The sequence below is a fragment of the Carcharodon carcharias genome, chromosome 3, assembly GCF_017639515.1.
Source record: "Carcharodon carcharias isolate sCarCar2 chromosome 3, sCarCar2.pri, whole genome shotgun sequence".
NCBI lineage: Eukaryota > Metazoa > Chordata > Chondrichthyes > Lamniformes > Lamnidae > Carcharodon > Carcharodon carcharias.
The window spans coordinates 174049562-174062900 of NC_054469.1; the positions used below are offsets into that span (position 1 = coordinate 174049562).

The following is a 13339-nucleotide window of genomic DNA, read 5'->3' on the forward strand; positions in this document are numbered from 1 at the left end:
TAAAAGTAATTGGTTGACAATGTAAGAAAAACAGGAAAAGGAGTTACACTGAAATCTGAGAATCCAAATTCTACTCAAACCTCAAACTGCCTGTGTAGTTGGCATTCTTGGAAACTGTTTCACAGTGAGACAAAAGTAGCAGCATGCTGCAATTTTAGTTTAGAATCATCAACACAACAACCACTATACTTAAGATTTTATGGTAAGCTACTTAGACTTTGCAGTACAGAAACATGTGGTAGCAAATTGTACATTCAGGTAAAGCAGTTTTGCCTGAAAACGTCATTGGATTTATTAGTACTATTTTGTATTTTTTTCATTCTTTCATGGAACATTGACATCACTGGCTAGGCCAGCATTTGTTCCATGAGAGGGTGATGACGAGCTGCCTTCTTGAACCGCTGCAGTCCACGTGGTGTAGGTACACCCACAGTGCTGTTAGGAAGGGATTTCCAGGATTTGGACCCAGCAACAGTGAAGGAACGGCAGTGTAATTTCAAGTCAAGATGGTGAGTGGCTTGGAGGGGAACTCGCAAGTGGCGGGAAGGCAGAGCTTAGATCCGATCCATTTGTTGTGGGATTGCTTAGCTCTGTCTATCGTACACTGCTTCCATTGTCTGACATGCAAGTAGTCTCGTGTTGTAGCTTCACCAGATTGATCTCAATTTTAGGTATGCTTGGTGCTGCTCCTGATGTGCTCGCTGTTCCAAGCTATACCCATTATTTTTGAAAATATGACTTTTCAACTTTCCACTGACTGGGAATTTTACAATTTGAAATAAGACAGAGCAACCTACTTAAAAATGCAAGGCAAACTTACAAGGTGAACGTGAAGAAGCAAACAAGGTGCCCTCAGGGAGTGTGAAAAGAGGGACATTCCCTATAATTCAAAGATCCATCAAACTCATCACTGTCTGAGGAAGAGACATTAAAATGCAAAGTGCTGAATATTGAGCCAATGGCTGCTACATAAAAACCCCTTAAAAATACACAATGATGAAGTGTAACAGGCCTGTTACAGCCACTGCAGAAAGATTGCTAGTGAACACGGAGTTTCAAGAAAGTTTTCAGCAGAGGATGCAGGCTAAAAATCTACGCTCTCTCCCTCTCTTTTTGAACAACTGTATTGCCCGGTTTGGCAGTCAACTTTACTAGAAACCTACCAGTGAACCAAGATCTTGTCTTCTACACCTGACCACATCCACGAAACCAGCTAATCAAAATCAGACACAACATTTAAAAATCTACACATCAAGGACAAAGGACACTTAACTGTATATTCTTCTAACTTATTTTTATTGGACTCTACCTTCCCTTATTTCTGATACCTGTGCGCATGTGACATCACGCTTTTATTATTTTTTCCCTCCGGTTTAGTGATTAATAGATTTGCTCTTTCTTTAACTTAAGAAAACCTCGTTTGATTGGCTCTTTATTGCTCATTTGGATTCGGAAAAGGCATGTCCTCATGAAAAAGAAACTTAAACCTTTGTTGTGGCTAACCGAGGAGGTTAAATAGAGGGCAGCCAGTTCATTCCTTCTCACCTGGTCATAACACTCGCCTGCACTCTTCATTGAACCAGGATTGATCACTTGGTTCGATGATGATAGTAGGATGGGGTATGCCAAGCCATGAGGTTACAGATTGTGGTTGAATACAATTCCTCTGATGACCCACAGTGCCACACGGATGTAAAGTTTTGAAGGGTTGTCAGACTGGGTGTACATTTGTTGTTTCCAGTGCCTAGTTTAATGCCAGTGTTCCATCCAGGTTTATTCATTTGTGACTTTTATGTAGCAGTTTGGTTTAACTGAGTGGCTTGCTAGGCCATTTCAGAGAGCAGTTAAGAGTCAACCACATTGCTATGGGTCTGGAGCCACATATAGGTCAGACCAGATAAGGACCGCAGATTTCCCTCCATACTGCCCTTAGTTTTGGACTCTCTCACATGTGGAAACATCTCTACATCAACCCTATCTAACACCTTAAGTTTCAGGGTACCTATAATTGTCATCCGCTCAATCTGTTTTCCAGAGAAAATGCACCTCTTTGCACTTAGCTGTTCAATCTTTTCTTGATATTCATACCCTCAGTTCTGGTATAATCCTGTATTTTTTTTTGCACTTGCTTCAGTGCCCATAAACCTGTGTGTAATATGGAGACCAGGATTGTACTCTTAAGTGTGATCTAACCAATGTGGTGTCAAAGTTTAACATAACTTCTGCTTTTCAATTCCACCTCTCTTAGAAATTATCCCCAGGTGCTTTAATTATATTTTGTAACCTTGTTTACTTAGGTTGCCACTTCTTAAGGTTTCTGAACGTGTAATACTGGATCCTTTTGCTCCATTTAGACTCCAAGAAGCCTCCTTCTTCCTCCACCAAAATATACCACCTCACACTTAGCTACATTGCAAGTTAATTTGTAATTCACCTGCCCATTCTGCAAGTTTATATTTTGACACAATAGTGATCAATACTCACCTCAGAAGGCCAATGCAGTGACCCTATATCACCACTTAGAGCAAATTCAGAATTTTAATAAATTACATGCTAGATCTCCATACAGTGGTGAATAAAGACAAACTTAATCGGGCTTAAAAACTAATCAACAATGCTGAAATCATCTTAAGTAACAGAGAGAGCTCCTGCACTGGAAAAATACTATGCTGTCCCTAAATTTTTTGAAATAGACATTAAACAGAAATGAAGGTTTACACCAAAGGTATCATGTTGCTGTGCCTCATTTCTCCAAATCAACATGTGGGATGAGGAGCAGGGCCCATTTTTCAATTCTGCTTCAGGTTAAGCTCTGGTTTACACTGTTGTTTTGAACATAAGAGCAGAAACAGAAAGTGAAATGATAGGCAGCAACTTAGTCACCAAATTAGCACACAGTGCAGATTTTGCCCACTTCTGGGCACTGCACTTTAGAAGGGTGTAGAAAAGATTTACAAAAATGGTTCCAGGGACAAGGGAACTCAGTTATGTGGATAGATTGGAGAAGCTGGGATTGTTCCCCTTCGAGAAGAGAAAGTCAAGAGGAGATTTAGTAGGAGCGTTCAAAATCATGAGGGATTAGGACAGAGCAGATATACAGAAACGGTTTCCATTGGTGGAAGGGTAGAGAACCAGAGGAGATTGTTCTTTTTAAACCAATTCCACGACATGAGGAAAAACATTTTTTTATGCAGCAAGTGCTTAGGATCTGGAATGCACTGAGTGTGTGCTGGACGCAGATTCAATTTGGCTTTCAAAAGGGTATTGGATGAGCACTTGGAGAGGAAATTTGCAGGGCCAAGGGGAAATGGCAAGGGCGTAGGATTAGCTGGGTTGCTCTTGCAGAGAGCCAACACAAACACAACGGGCTGAATGGCCTCCTGTGCTATAACTGTTCTATGATTCTAAACAGTGGGAATTCAAGAGCAACAAAAATGTTTGTAGAATCAAATTTTTTTTAAAATCGGGCCAGATTTAGTGGTCAGCAGGAAACAGTTGCACTTGCCTATGGATTGCTTTTACAACGGAAGCTGCTGTCAGCCAGCCAAATCATCCAAAAAGCACTGCACCCTCTACAGAGCATCTGGAACATAAGAACTTCAGAAATAGGAGCAGGAGTAGGCCATTTGGCCCCTCAAGCCTTCCCCACCATTCAATAAGATCATGGCTGATCTGCCCTGGGCCTCAACTCCTTTTTCGTGACAGCTCCTAATAGCCCTCAACTCCCTGATATTTCAAAAATCTATCCATCTCCTCTTTAGATACTTTCAGTGTTCTAGCCTCCAACTCTAACTCTCTGGGGTAGAGAATTCCAGACCCTCGCTATCGGCAGAGAATCCCTTTGAATCTCAGTTTTAAATGTGGTGGCGGTGCACAGACAGGCAGGGGGGTGGTGGCGGAGTGCGGGTGGGCCGGGGGGTGGTAGTGGTGGTGCGCAGGCAGTGGGTGGTGATGGAGGACGCATGGGCGAGGGGGCGAGCACAGACGGGGGTGGGGAGGGATAGGAGATAAAAATTTTGAAATTTATTCACCCTCCAATTCCTCCTATCACAGGCAGCACACAATCTTTGTGATGCCTGTAATTTAAATGATTGTAGCATGGAGTCAGCGTTAACTACACTGTTGAGTGGCTGCACACCTGAGCAGGAAGCTCAAAATCATGTGTGACTAACATTACATAAAGCTAGCTTATACTTCAAGGCAGGGGACAGCATTCTGGTTGGAGCAGGTGCTCAAAATAATTCTGCAAGTAGTTTTCACATGGAATGACTGAATGTGGCGGAAAGCAGGCTGAAGGTTTTCTGATAGGACTGCTCTAGTGCAGGAAGTGGCAAGGAGAAGAGATGCACCAACCGTGTGGTCCTCCAGACAAATTCTACAAAAGCAGTGGTGCCTGTCAGCCATGATGGCAGCCATCTAGCCTAAGGCCCTGGATGCAATGTGACAAGAAGTTCAACGGTCAAGGTCAGTGAACCCATCTTTAAAAGCCTGAGTTCTCAATGCACCAGGCACCCATCACTCACTGACCAACAAATCAAATCAATCATGACAAATACCTCAGCCACACACATCACCACAGCAATCTCATACCTGGATTTCATAGCTTCCATAGGATCAGCTATTCAACAGTGAAAGCCTCACCATCCAAATACATCACAGCACACTCACTGGCACACACTTCTCTCTTTTGTAGGACAAGGTAATGCACAACTGGAGGCAGCAGCGCCTAACCAGCAAAGAAAAGGCATGGCTGCATGCCCTGACCCTTATGCAGGAGATGGTGCTCCTCATCATTGGAACGATTATACAGAGGGCTTTGGCTAGTGATGGAGCTGAAAGCTTTGAAGCTGGTGATATGGTTATGCTTAATTCTCGTGCCACAATTTCTGCTAATTCACAAGCTGCACGTGTGAAAGCATGCAGACCTCTTGCTCCCCCCATCACCTCCCCCATCCCGTCACTATGGCCCTACCCTTGCGCCTTTCTTCTTTCAAATGTCCATGAACTGCAACTGGCCAAGCATTGGGCAAAGAGCAAGAGCTGGACGAGGGAGAAGACAGTAAAGAAGAAGAAACATTGTCATTCTTCTGACACTCTCAGTACCTGCCAGATACTAACACTGCAGGGACTTTAGAGAATAGCTTAGGAGGTGGAATTTGCACATGGTGAGATACCGAGCTTGAACAGTCCACAGCCAAGGTAGGAGACAAGAGTAGCACAGATTCCAGATTGTCAGAAGTCACACATGAACTCTGCTACAGAGAACTCAGATGAGGACCTTGATATGTTGGCCTATAAAAACTTGACCAGCATGCACAGTGAAATGCTTGGAGCATTGGCAGAAAGCCTGAAGTCAATTACAAGAAAAATGAGTGAGTCTGGCACCATCTTGACATGGGACTGTGCAAAGCTTGGAGCCCTTCCTTTACAGCATGAAAGTGATGGCCAACTCCATTAGCAAACTTGTGGACTCAACCATGACTCAGCTTGTGATGGGCAATGTCCGAACTTCCACTGTAGCTCCAGCAGAAGCCATCCAGTATCGGAATAGTGCTACGGGAGGTCAGACTCAAACCACACTAGCTCAGCTTGCTGCCACACAAGCTCAGATTACTGCCACCATAGCTGTGGATATCTGTGGTCAAAGGAGCTTGTAGGCTCTCACAACAATTCAATTGTCCTCTAACAGAACCTCAGGGGAGTGGCAGTGGCACCAGAGAGCAGAAACATGCCATGCACTTTCAGGATGACAGCAATCATTATCCCACCCTGCCTTCACCAGTGCCATTGCTATTACCTACAATGCAGCCAGCACAGATCTTGCCACCTGAGCTGTTGATCCTTCTGAGGCCAGAGATGCCTGAGGTTCATCCTACAAGACCATCTGCAGTCTCCCCCACTGAAAGTCAGCAGCCTGCCTTGCTGCAGTCATTGGGGTAATAGCACTGCATAGCACATAAAGACAGTAAAGGGCAGGCACAGGAAAGACAGGCACTAAGGGAATGCACAAAATGATTAGTTGATGTTTGTATACAATATTGCATAGCTTCATGTATAAATTAAGCTTGGAACATGCACTTTGTGGTGGCTTTTATTTTTGCTTTGTGGCCAAGTGGATGCTGTTATAGTCAGTAAGAGAGGGAAGATAAAGTGTGGGACTGTTGGTAAATGAGAAATTGGTGCTGTGCTTAGGTTTAGTAATATCCCAGTTGAATTAATCAAATCATGAACAGCCAGCTAGTTCTTATGAAAGGTCATTAACTTTCCCTTTGCACAGATGCTGCGTGACCTGCTGAGTAATTGCCAGCATTTTCTGTTTTTATTTAAGGAAGAGTGTGTGTCGATTATCCGTCCCGTTCCTCCTCCTCAGTTGGTCACCATGTATCTGGTGGCAATGGCTATCCTTTCACAATGGTGCAAGATGCAGCAAACCACGACAATTCTTGACACACTCTGCCAAGTTCTCCTGTACTCCTCTAGTACGGTCCAGGCAGCAGAAGCATTATTTAAGCACCTCAGTAGTCAGGTCACTGATTTTGAGACTTTCATTGTATGCATGTTGTCCACATGTGCATGGCTCATGCACTGGAGTCATGAAACAAGAGATCAACCTTTGCCACCCTATAGCCAACTAGTAGGTTTGTTGTGGTGACTCAAATACAGCTGGCAGTGGACTGCAGCAGAATGAAAGCATCATGACTTCTCCAGGCGACCATTCATTGACCTATCATCACGTGCAGCACAAGCTGGACAAAAGAGTTTTGATTGCAGTCCCTCTCGGAGTAAGACAATGTATGTGCCACTGATGGCACCCTACACATCTCAGTAAAAGAATAAAAAAAGCACCTTGAGCCTGCCTTTTCATTCTGTTTGATTCTCCCTGGCCAGAGGGAATAAAATGCATTTAGCTCTCTTGGAATATAAAGCCTCAGCGATCTTCCTTATTCAATAGTGGTAAGCCGGGAAAGCTTGCAAATATTGCCTACTCCAGCCTGAAAGGAGCCAGACTCATTAAAGTTCATGGCCACAGTCATCTTCAGTCACTGGCAATGCCATCCTTGCATTGCCCTGAGACTGCAGGCATGGCAGATTTCAGTAAGTAAACCCTCAGTGAAGTGTAACCATCTAATAGATTTCATTGCTGAGGCCTAAGTAAGAAAATTGTTCTCTGAACATCCTTAAGAGATAAGGCTTCCTGCTGAGAGTCCTTCCTCCATCCCTCCTCCTCATTGAGCACTTTGTCCTGCTCTGTGCACCTCTACTCATTTTTAGTTTTTAGTTTCAGCAGTAATTAAAATATGATGAAATGAGATCCCACACTTCTAAAAGTTAATTTTCAATACTGGAGGACAGCCTGAAGATTGATGAATTAATTCCTCATTTATCTTAACAATTTCTGTCTTCTGCCAGGAAGATCTTAGAGAGCAGCAGAAATCCATTACATCCAAACAGAAGAGCATGGTGCTATTGGCCAGCTTAACAGCTAGAGGTGGCTCCAGCCTACACAGATACACCAGTTACTGTGAGCCCAGTGCAAGGTTCATCCAGAGGGTGGGAGTAAATCCAGGTCTTGCAAATGGACCAGAACAAAAAGATTGCTGGCATCACTTTTCTCACAGGAAACAACAAATTGTTCAGTGTCCAGTTTCCATACCTCCCCTAGGGAAATCAGCCCCATTATCTCCAGCGACTTTGCACAGACCGAAAAAAAACCTCGCAGCTCTGTTTTGCAGAATTGCACATTTCCCATTGTCTCATTCTTGGTTTGCCTTAGTCTTCCCATTCCTTTTGCCACCCTCCCACTATGCCTCACTTGGGCTCTCTCTCATTCTCATTAGTTTATTTCCAATGTTTTTCCCTCCATCCCCACCCTCTTTTCTGTAGATGCGCCACTCACTGAATACTTCTCATACCTCCTGCTTTGGTGATTTACTCAAAATATAATTTTTGATGGCATTTGCAGCTGAACAGAGGCTGGGGTCTTGAATCAGGAGAAAGCAGGGCAGCCACCTATTTGAAGTCTCACGTTGGTTCCCAAAATGTTGTGCTTTTGTTTCCTTTAGATGTTTTGGGTCTTCATTTCTCAACCATTCCATCACCTGGTTTTGATTCCTATTGTTATTTTTTCCTGGTTTTGCTTTCATTGTGATTGTAGAGGTGCCGGTTTGTTTGTCTCCAGTTCATGTTTTAGCCATTTTTCCTTTTCTGGCTTTGTTGGGAGAAGCCTCTGTTTTAATTTATTCTGGCTGTGGAGACTAGGAGAAGAGCTGTTTTGTGATGCTCAAGGAGAAGTGGGATGTAGCAGCAAAAAAATTACAAGTTAAGAAAAACAAAGTAGGATGACAAGCATAATTAACAAAGCCAAGACTGAGGCTGAGGCAGAGGCCAGGGAGATCGTCTGGATGGTAGGAATATTGCTGGAGGCTGTTGGGGCAGTTGATCCAGTTCAGTCAGCTGACATTTTGCCAAGAGAAAATATCATGACAAAGAGTCAGTATTCTTCACATGTTTGCTGGACAAGGACATCAATGTTGATTTATTAATAAATAAGTAATAAATTTAACAAGCACTATCTAGTCTCTCACGCACTTGTATGCATATAGACACACTTAATCTGCCAGAGATTCATTCTTTGTTGCTCAGATTTTTATAGATACAATTTTGTATCGAAGCCATGACACAAAGACACAGCAAAGGCAAATCTGTTGAGTCTAACTGTTCATTCATCCCTAAAGTAAGCTTGCTCTGAATCCACTGAGAAAAGAGAGATAGGTATTTGTTATAGGCATGAGATGCATGTTTCATTCAAAGCCTCAAGAGTAAAGGCACAGTCCAATGCAGAGCTGTGCCATTCAGAAAACACAGGGTTTGGTTCCCAGTCACTGCTAAATTAGTGCTATTAAAAATTAGTTTTCAGTGCCATGCTTAACACAGAGAGCTGAATGTGTTTTTCAGCTGATTCCCTGAACAGGTCTAGAGGAGAATTCAGGCTCAGTATGTAAACTGTCAAAGAAAATGAATCCAAAACATTCACTAGAAAAGGTCAGAAATCCCTTTCTACTGACCACATTATATTAGCAATTTTGGTATCAATTTAAAAGTCAGGGAACTCCCCATATTCAGCACAGATTTCACAGAACAATCCCCTAACCAAATGAGACAAAAATAAAACATGCTCGAAATATCAGCAGGTCAGGCAACTGTGGAGAGAAACAGAGTTAACACTTCAGGTTGAGATGGCCTTTCAAGTGTCTCCGAACTTGCTCTTACCTCCTGCTGGATCATGGCCCCATTACTGAACATCAAAGCATTATATCCACAGCTGTCACTGACCTCATCTCCTCTGGAGATCTTCTGTCCACAGCCTCCAACACCAAACAGCCCATTTCTACTTCCTTCCCAAAATCCATTTTAAAAACTGTCTTTGTTCCAGCCTGCTCCTGTCCCACCCAACGTATTTCTTCCTATGTCGACTCTTTTTATTTCCCCTTGTCCAGTCTCTTCCTATCTACGTCTGTGACTTTTCACTTCAACAGTTTCCAGTATCCTGGCCTTAACCATTCCTCTTCACCATGGCCATCTAGTCCCTCAAAAAGATGAAAAGGTCATCACAACCTGAAACATTAACTCTGTTTTCCTCCACAGGTACTGCCTGACCTACTGAGTATTGCCAGAAATTTATTTTTTTTATTTCAGGTTTCCACCATCGGCAGTAATTTGCTTTTGCCATCCTAATATGCTTCACCAGGCCTGGTAAGTTTAGTCAATTAGCTGTTTTCATTCTTCAATACACCCAGAAATACAATATGTTGTGACAAACATACACTTGCCCATTGGGTTCCTTGATGCCCCATTATCTTAGCTGTTTTTTTTAAAATTAGGATTAGTTTCATTCTCAGTCTAGTTGCTAAAATCTGGATTGGCTGCTATATTCTGCTAAAAATCATCACATATATCCTGCTGATCATTAACCACAAAAGGAACAGCGGAAGGGAAAGTTATAGCAACATTGAATTGAATTTAACACTGCTTGCCTAGTGGGAATGTGGCCGGCATTTCCATTTTAATTCCTAATGTGTTCTCACCCACCACCATTTTTAATGCATGATTAGAGCCAACCACCATAGCACCTTGCTAATATTTAACAGTTTGGGGTCTGACGATCCTGATCGCAGCTGTAACATTTAGTACCAGGCCCTTCAGTGAAAACTACTGCAGGTCGGATCGTGACCAGAAGAGAGGAGGTTAATTTAAATGTTTAATATTTTCATGATTTCTCTGCGGTCCAGGAGGAGCAGCAGCACTTCCTCTTTTCAGGCTTTCCCTTCCCCTACCCTCCCCTGTATAATTGCCAGCAAATACATTACTTAAAAATCAGTGTCTCAACTGAGACATTTTCCAACAGGTATTTTTCAATACAAAAACAGAAATACCTGGAAAAACTCAGCAGGTCTGGCAGCATCGGCAGAGAAGAACAAAGTTGATGTTCGAGTCATCATGACCCTTCAACAGAACTAAGTAGAAATAGGAAAGGGGTGAAATATAAGCTGGTTTAAGAGGGCGGGGGGGGAAGGAAGAAGGAAGGGGGGTGTTGTTGGCACAAGCAAGCAGTAATAGGAGCAGATAACCAAAAGATATCACAGACAAAAGCACAAAGAGGCATTGAAGGTGGTGATATTATCTAAAAGAATGTGCTAATTAAGATTGGAGAGCAGGACGAACAAGGTAGCTCCAGTGGGGTCTGTCCACAAGAATGAACCAGACCTCCCTGTCGCTTGCTATTTTAACACTCCACCCTGCTCTCTTGGCCACATGTCTGTTCTTGGCTTGCTGCATTGTTCCAGTGAAGCTCAACGCAAGCTGGAGGAACAGCACCTCATCTTCCGACTAGGCACTTTACAGCCTTCCGGACTGAATATTGAGTTCAACAACATTAGATCTTGAACTCCCTCCTCCATCCCCACCCGCTTTCCGTTTCTTCCCCCTCCCTTTTGTTTTTTCCAAATAACTTATATAGATTTTTCTTTTCCCACCTATTTCCATTATTTTTAAATGTATTCCACCCATGGTTTATTTCACCCCACCCCCACTAGAGCTACCTTGCTCGTCCTGCTCGCCAATCTTAATTAGCACATTCTTTTAGATAATATCACCACCTTCAACACCTTTGTTCTTTTGTCTGTGACATCTTTTGATTATCTGCTCCTATCACCGCTTGCTTGTCCTAACAACCCCACTTCCCTGCCCCCACCCCTTAAACCAGCTTATATTTCACCCCTTTCCTATTTCTACTTAGTTCTGTTGAAGGGTCACGAGGACTCGAAACGTCAACTACTTTGTTCTTCTCCGCCGATGCTGCCAGATCTGCTGAGTTTTTCCAGGTTTTTCTGTTTTTGTTTTGGATTTCCAGCATCCGCAGTCTTTTGTTTTTATCTAGGTATTTTTCAATGTCTCATGCAGTAGTTTGTATTCAAAATATGATGTTTGTTCTGAAACCGGGGTGGGGGGGGTGGAAATAGTCAATACAAAAAAAAGTTTCCAATTCAGAGGTCCAGGTCAACCTTTTGCCCAGTTTCACTCACCTGGCCATAGTCTGTAGTGAAGTTGATCACTCCACCTGCACAGCTTGAAACAGTACTTGGAAGGTGCTGTTCATTTTCTCGTAACCAGACCAGAGTTCCCTGCAGCAAAGGAATGGGGAAAGAAAGGAAACCAAAGGGTAAGAAAGCCTGCATTTGTTCAGGATAAATTTACAATCAGGATATTTTGTGTTAAGTCACCAGTAACTTAAAGTAAATGTTGTAAAACACACCATTCTCCTGTCATAGTAAATGGATGGGATTTTGGGGTGACAGGTTAGGGGCAGAGCATCCCACCGAACCACATAAACAAGAAAGATTTGGTTGTGCTGTAAGCCTACCTCAATTTCTCCCCATTGTCCCTTCGCCGCCACTTGAAAAAAGATAGTGACTATACACCCGTTTTGGATCACAATTCAGCTATTACTGCTAGAGTCGAGTATGTGTGGATACCTGATTACTTTGGGCTCAACTGTGATCACAAACGCTAGTATCCAGGTTCTAATTTTTAAGTATGCATATTAAGTAAGATACCAGCGAACTCTTGTGACCCGAGCAAGAGCTTCTGCCTACAAAGCAGGATAGCTAAAGGTAGAAAATTGGAGAGAGAGAATGAAGGAGGAAGGAGGGGATAACAGTGCCAACTGATATGAATCAAAAACTGTAAAATTTAGGGAGAGAAATCTGTATTAGAATCCTTGGGAGCAAAATGAATTGGAACTGGATTCCTTATTCACTGCATTCCTGCGCCTGAAAAGGCCATCAACAAATAGAAAAGACTTGCACTTGTGCAGCACCTTTCACAACAACCGGACGTCACAAAGCTCTGTGTACACAATTAAGTGCTTTTGTATAGTCACTGCTATAATTTAGGAAACATGGTAGCTACTTTGAGTATAGCAAACTTCCACAAACAGCAATGTGATAATGACCGGATAATGGCTGGATTCTCATGGAGTTGGGGAGGCTCAATGAAGATGAAAAAAAATGGTGGCAGGAATTCCCGACTCCAGGGGCTGAATTTTCCCCACATCAGGGGGGAGTTGATGGGTGGGCATGTATGGGAACACTTCCGATCGACTTGGCGCCATTTTACGTAGGCGGGCCAATTAAGGCCCGCCCAGTGCGGCGTCCGCGCAGGAGCACTATGTGCTCCCTGTGCGTGCGGGGGGAATCCCAAAATCTAGAGTGCGCTCTTTCGTGCATGTGCGTGAAAGAGCGCAAACATCTCCCTGAGTGCAGCCTCAGGGAGATCAGCTCCACATGTAAAAAAGATAAAAGTAGAAAAATAAAATTTCCCTAACATGCCCCCTCATGTGACACTGTCCATGATTTTTACACAATCTTTATTAAAATTTTTAAAAGCCTACATGAAACCTCATCCTGCCATGGATGAGGTTTCATGTTTTATCTAGTTCCCACTAGGCCTCCTGGCCTGCCCGCCGACCTTAACATTGGACAGGCAGGTCCTTTTATTACTTAATTGACCCTGTCAATGGCCTCAATTGGCCATTGGCAGGTCAGCAAGCCCATAGCTGATTTTGCTGCGCTCCCGCCTTCCTGAAAATTTAAACCGGGCAGGGTGACATCAGGAGTTCCCTCCAACTTCACCACGGGTCATTTTACACATCGCTGAGCGGGCCTCACTCCCCGCTCGCCGACTCGTAAAATTCAGCCCCATTTTTGACAGCCCCAACTTTCACCAGTGCAGATTAAAGGTGCAAGTGCAGGTTGGTGGGGGTCACAAGCCTGTACCCTGC

The 13339-nt window shown here is 43.4% G+C and overlaps 1 protein-coding gene across 4 annotated transcripts in view; it reads right to left on the reverse strand.

Annotated features, from left to right (window-relative positions):
• myo10 (myosin X) overlaps positions 1-13339 on the reverse strand; it is a 370178-nt gene that overhangs the window by 281724 nt on the left and 75115 nt on the right. For all 4 annotated transcript variants that reach the window (XM_041183612.1, XM_041183615.1, XM_041183613.1 and 1 more), the window contains exon 2: positions 11583-11681. In XM_041183612.1, coding sequence (XP_041039546.1) covers positions 11583-11681 — 99 coding nt within the window. The remainder of the gene's footprint in view (positions 1-11582; positions 11682-13339) is intronic.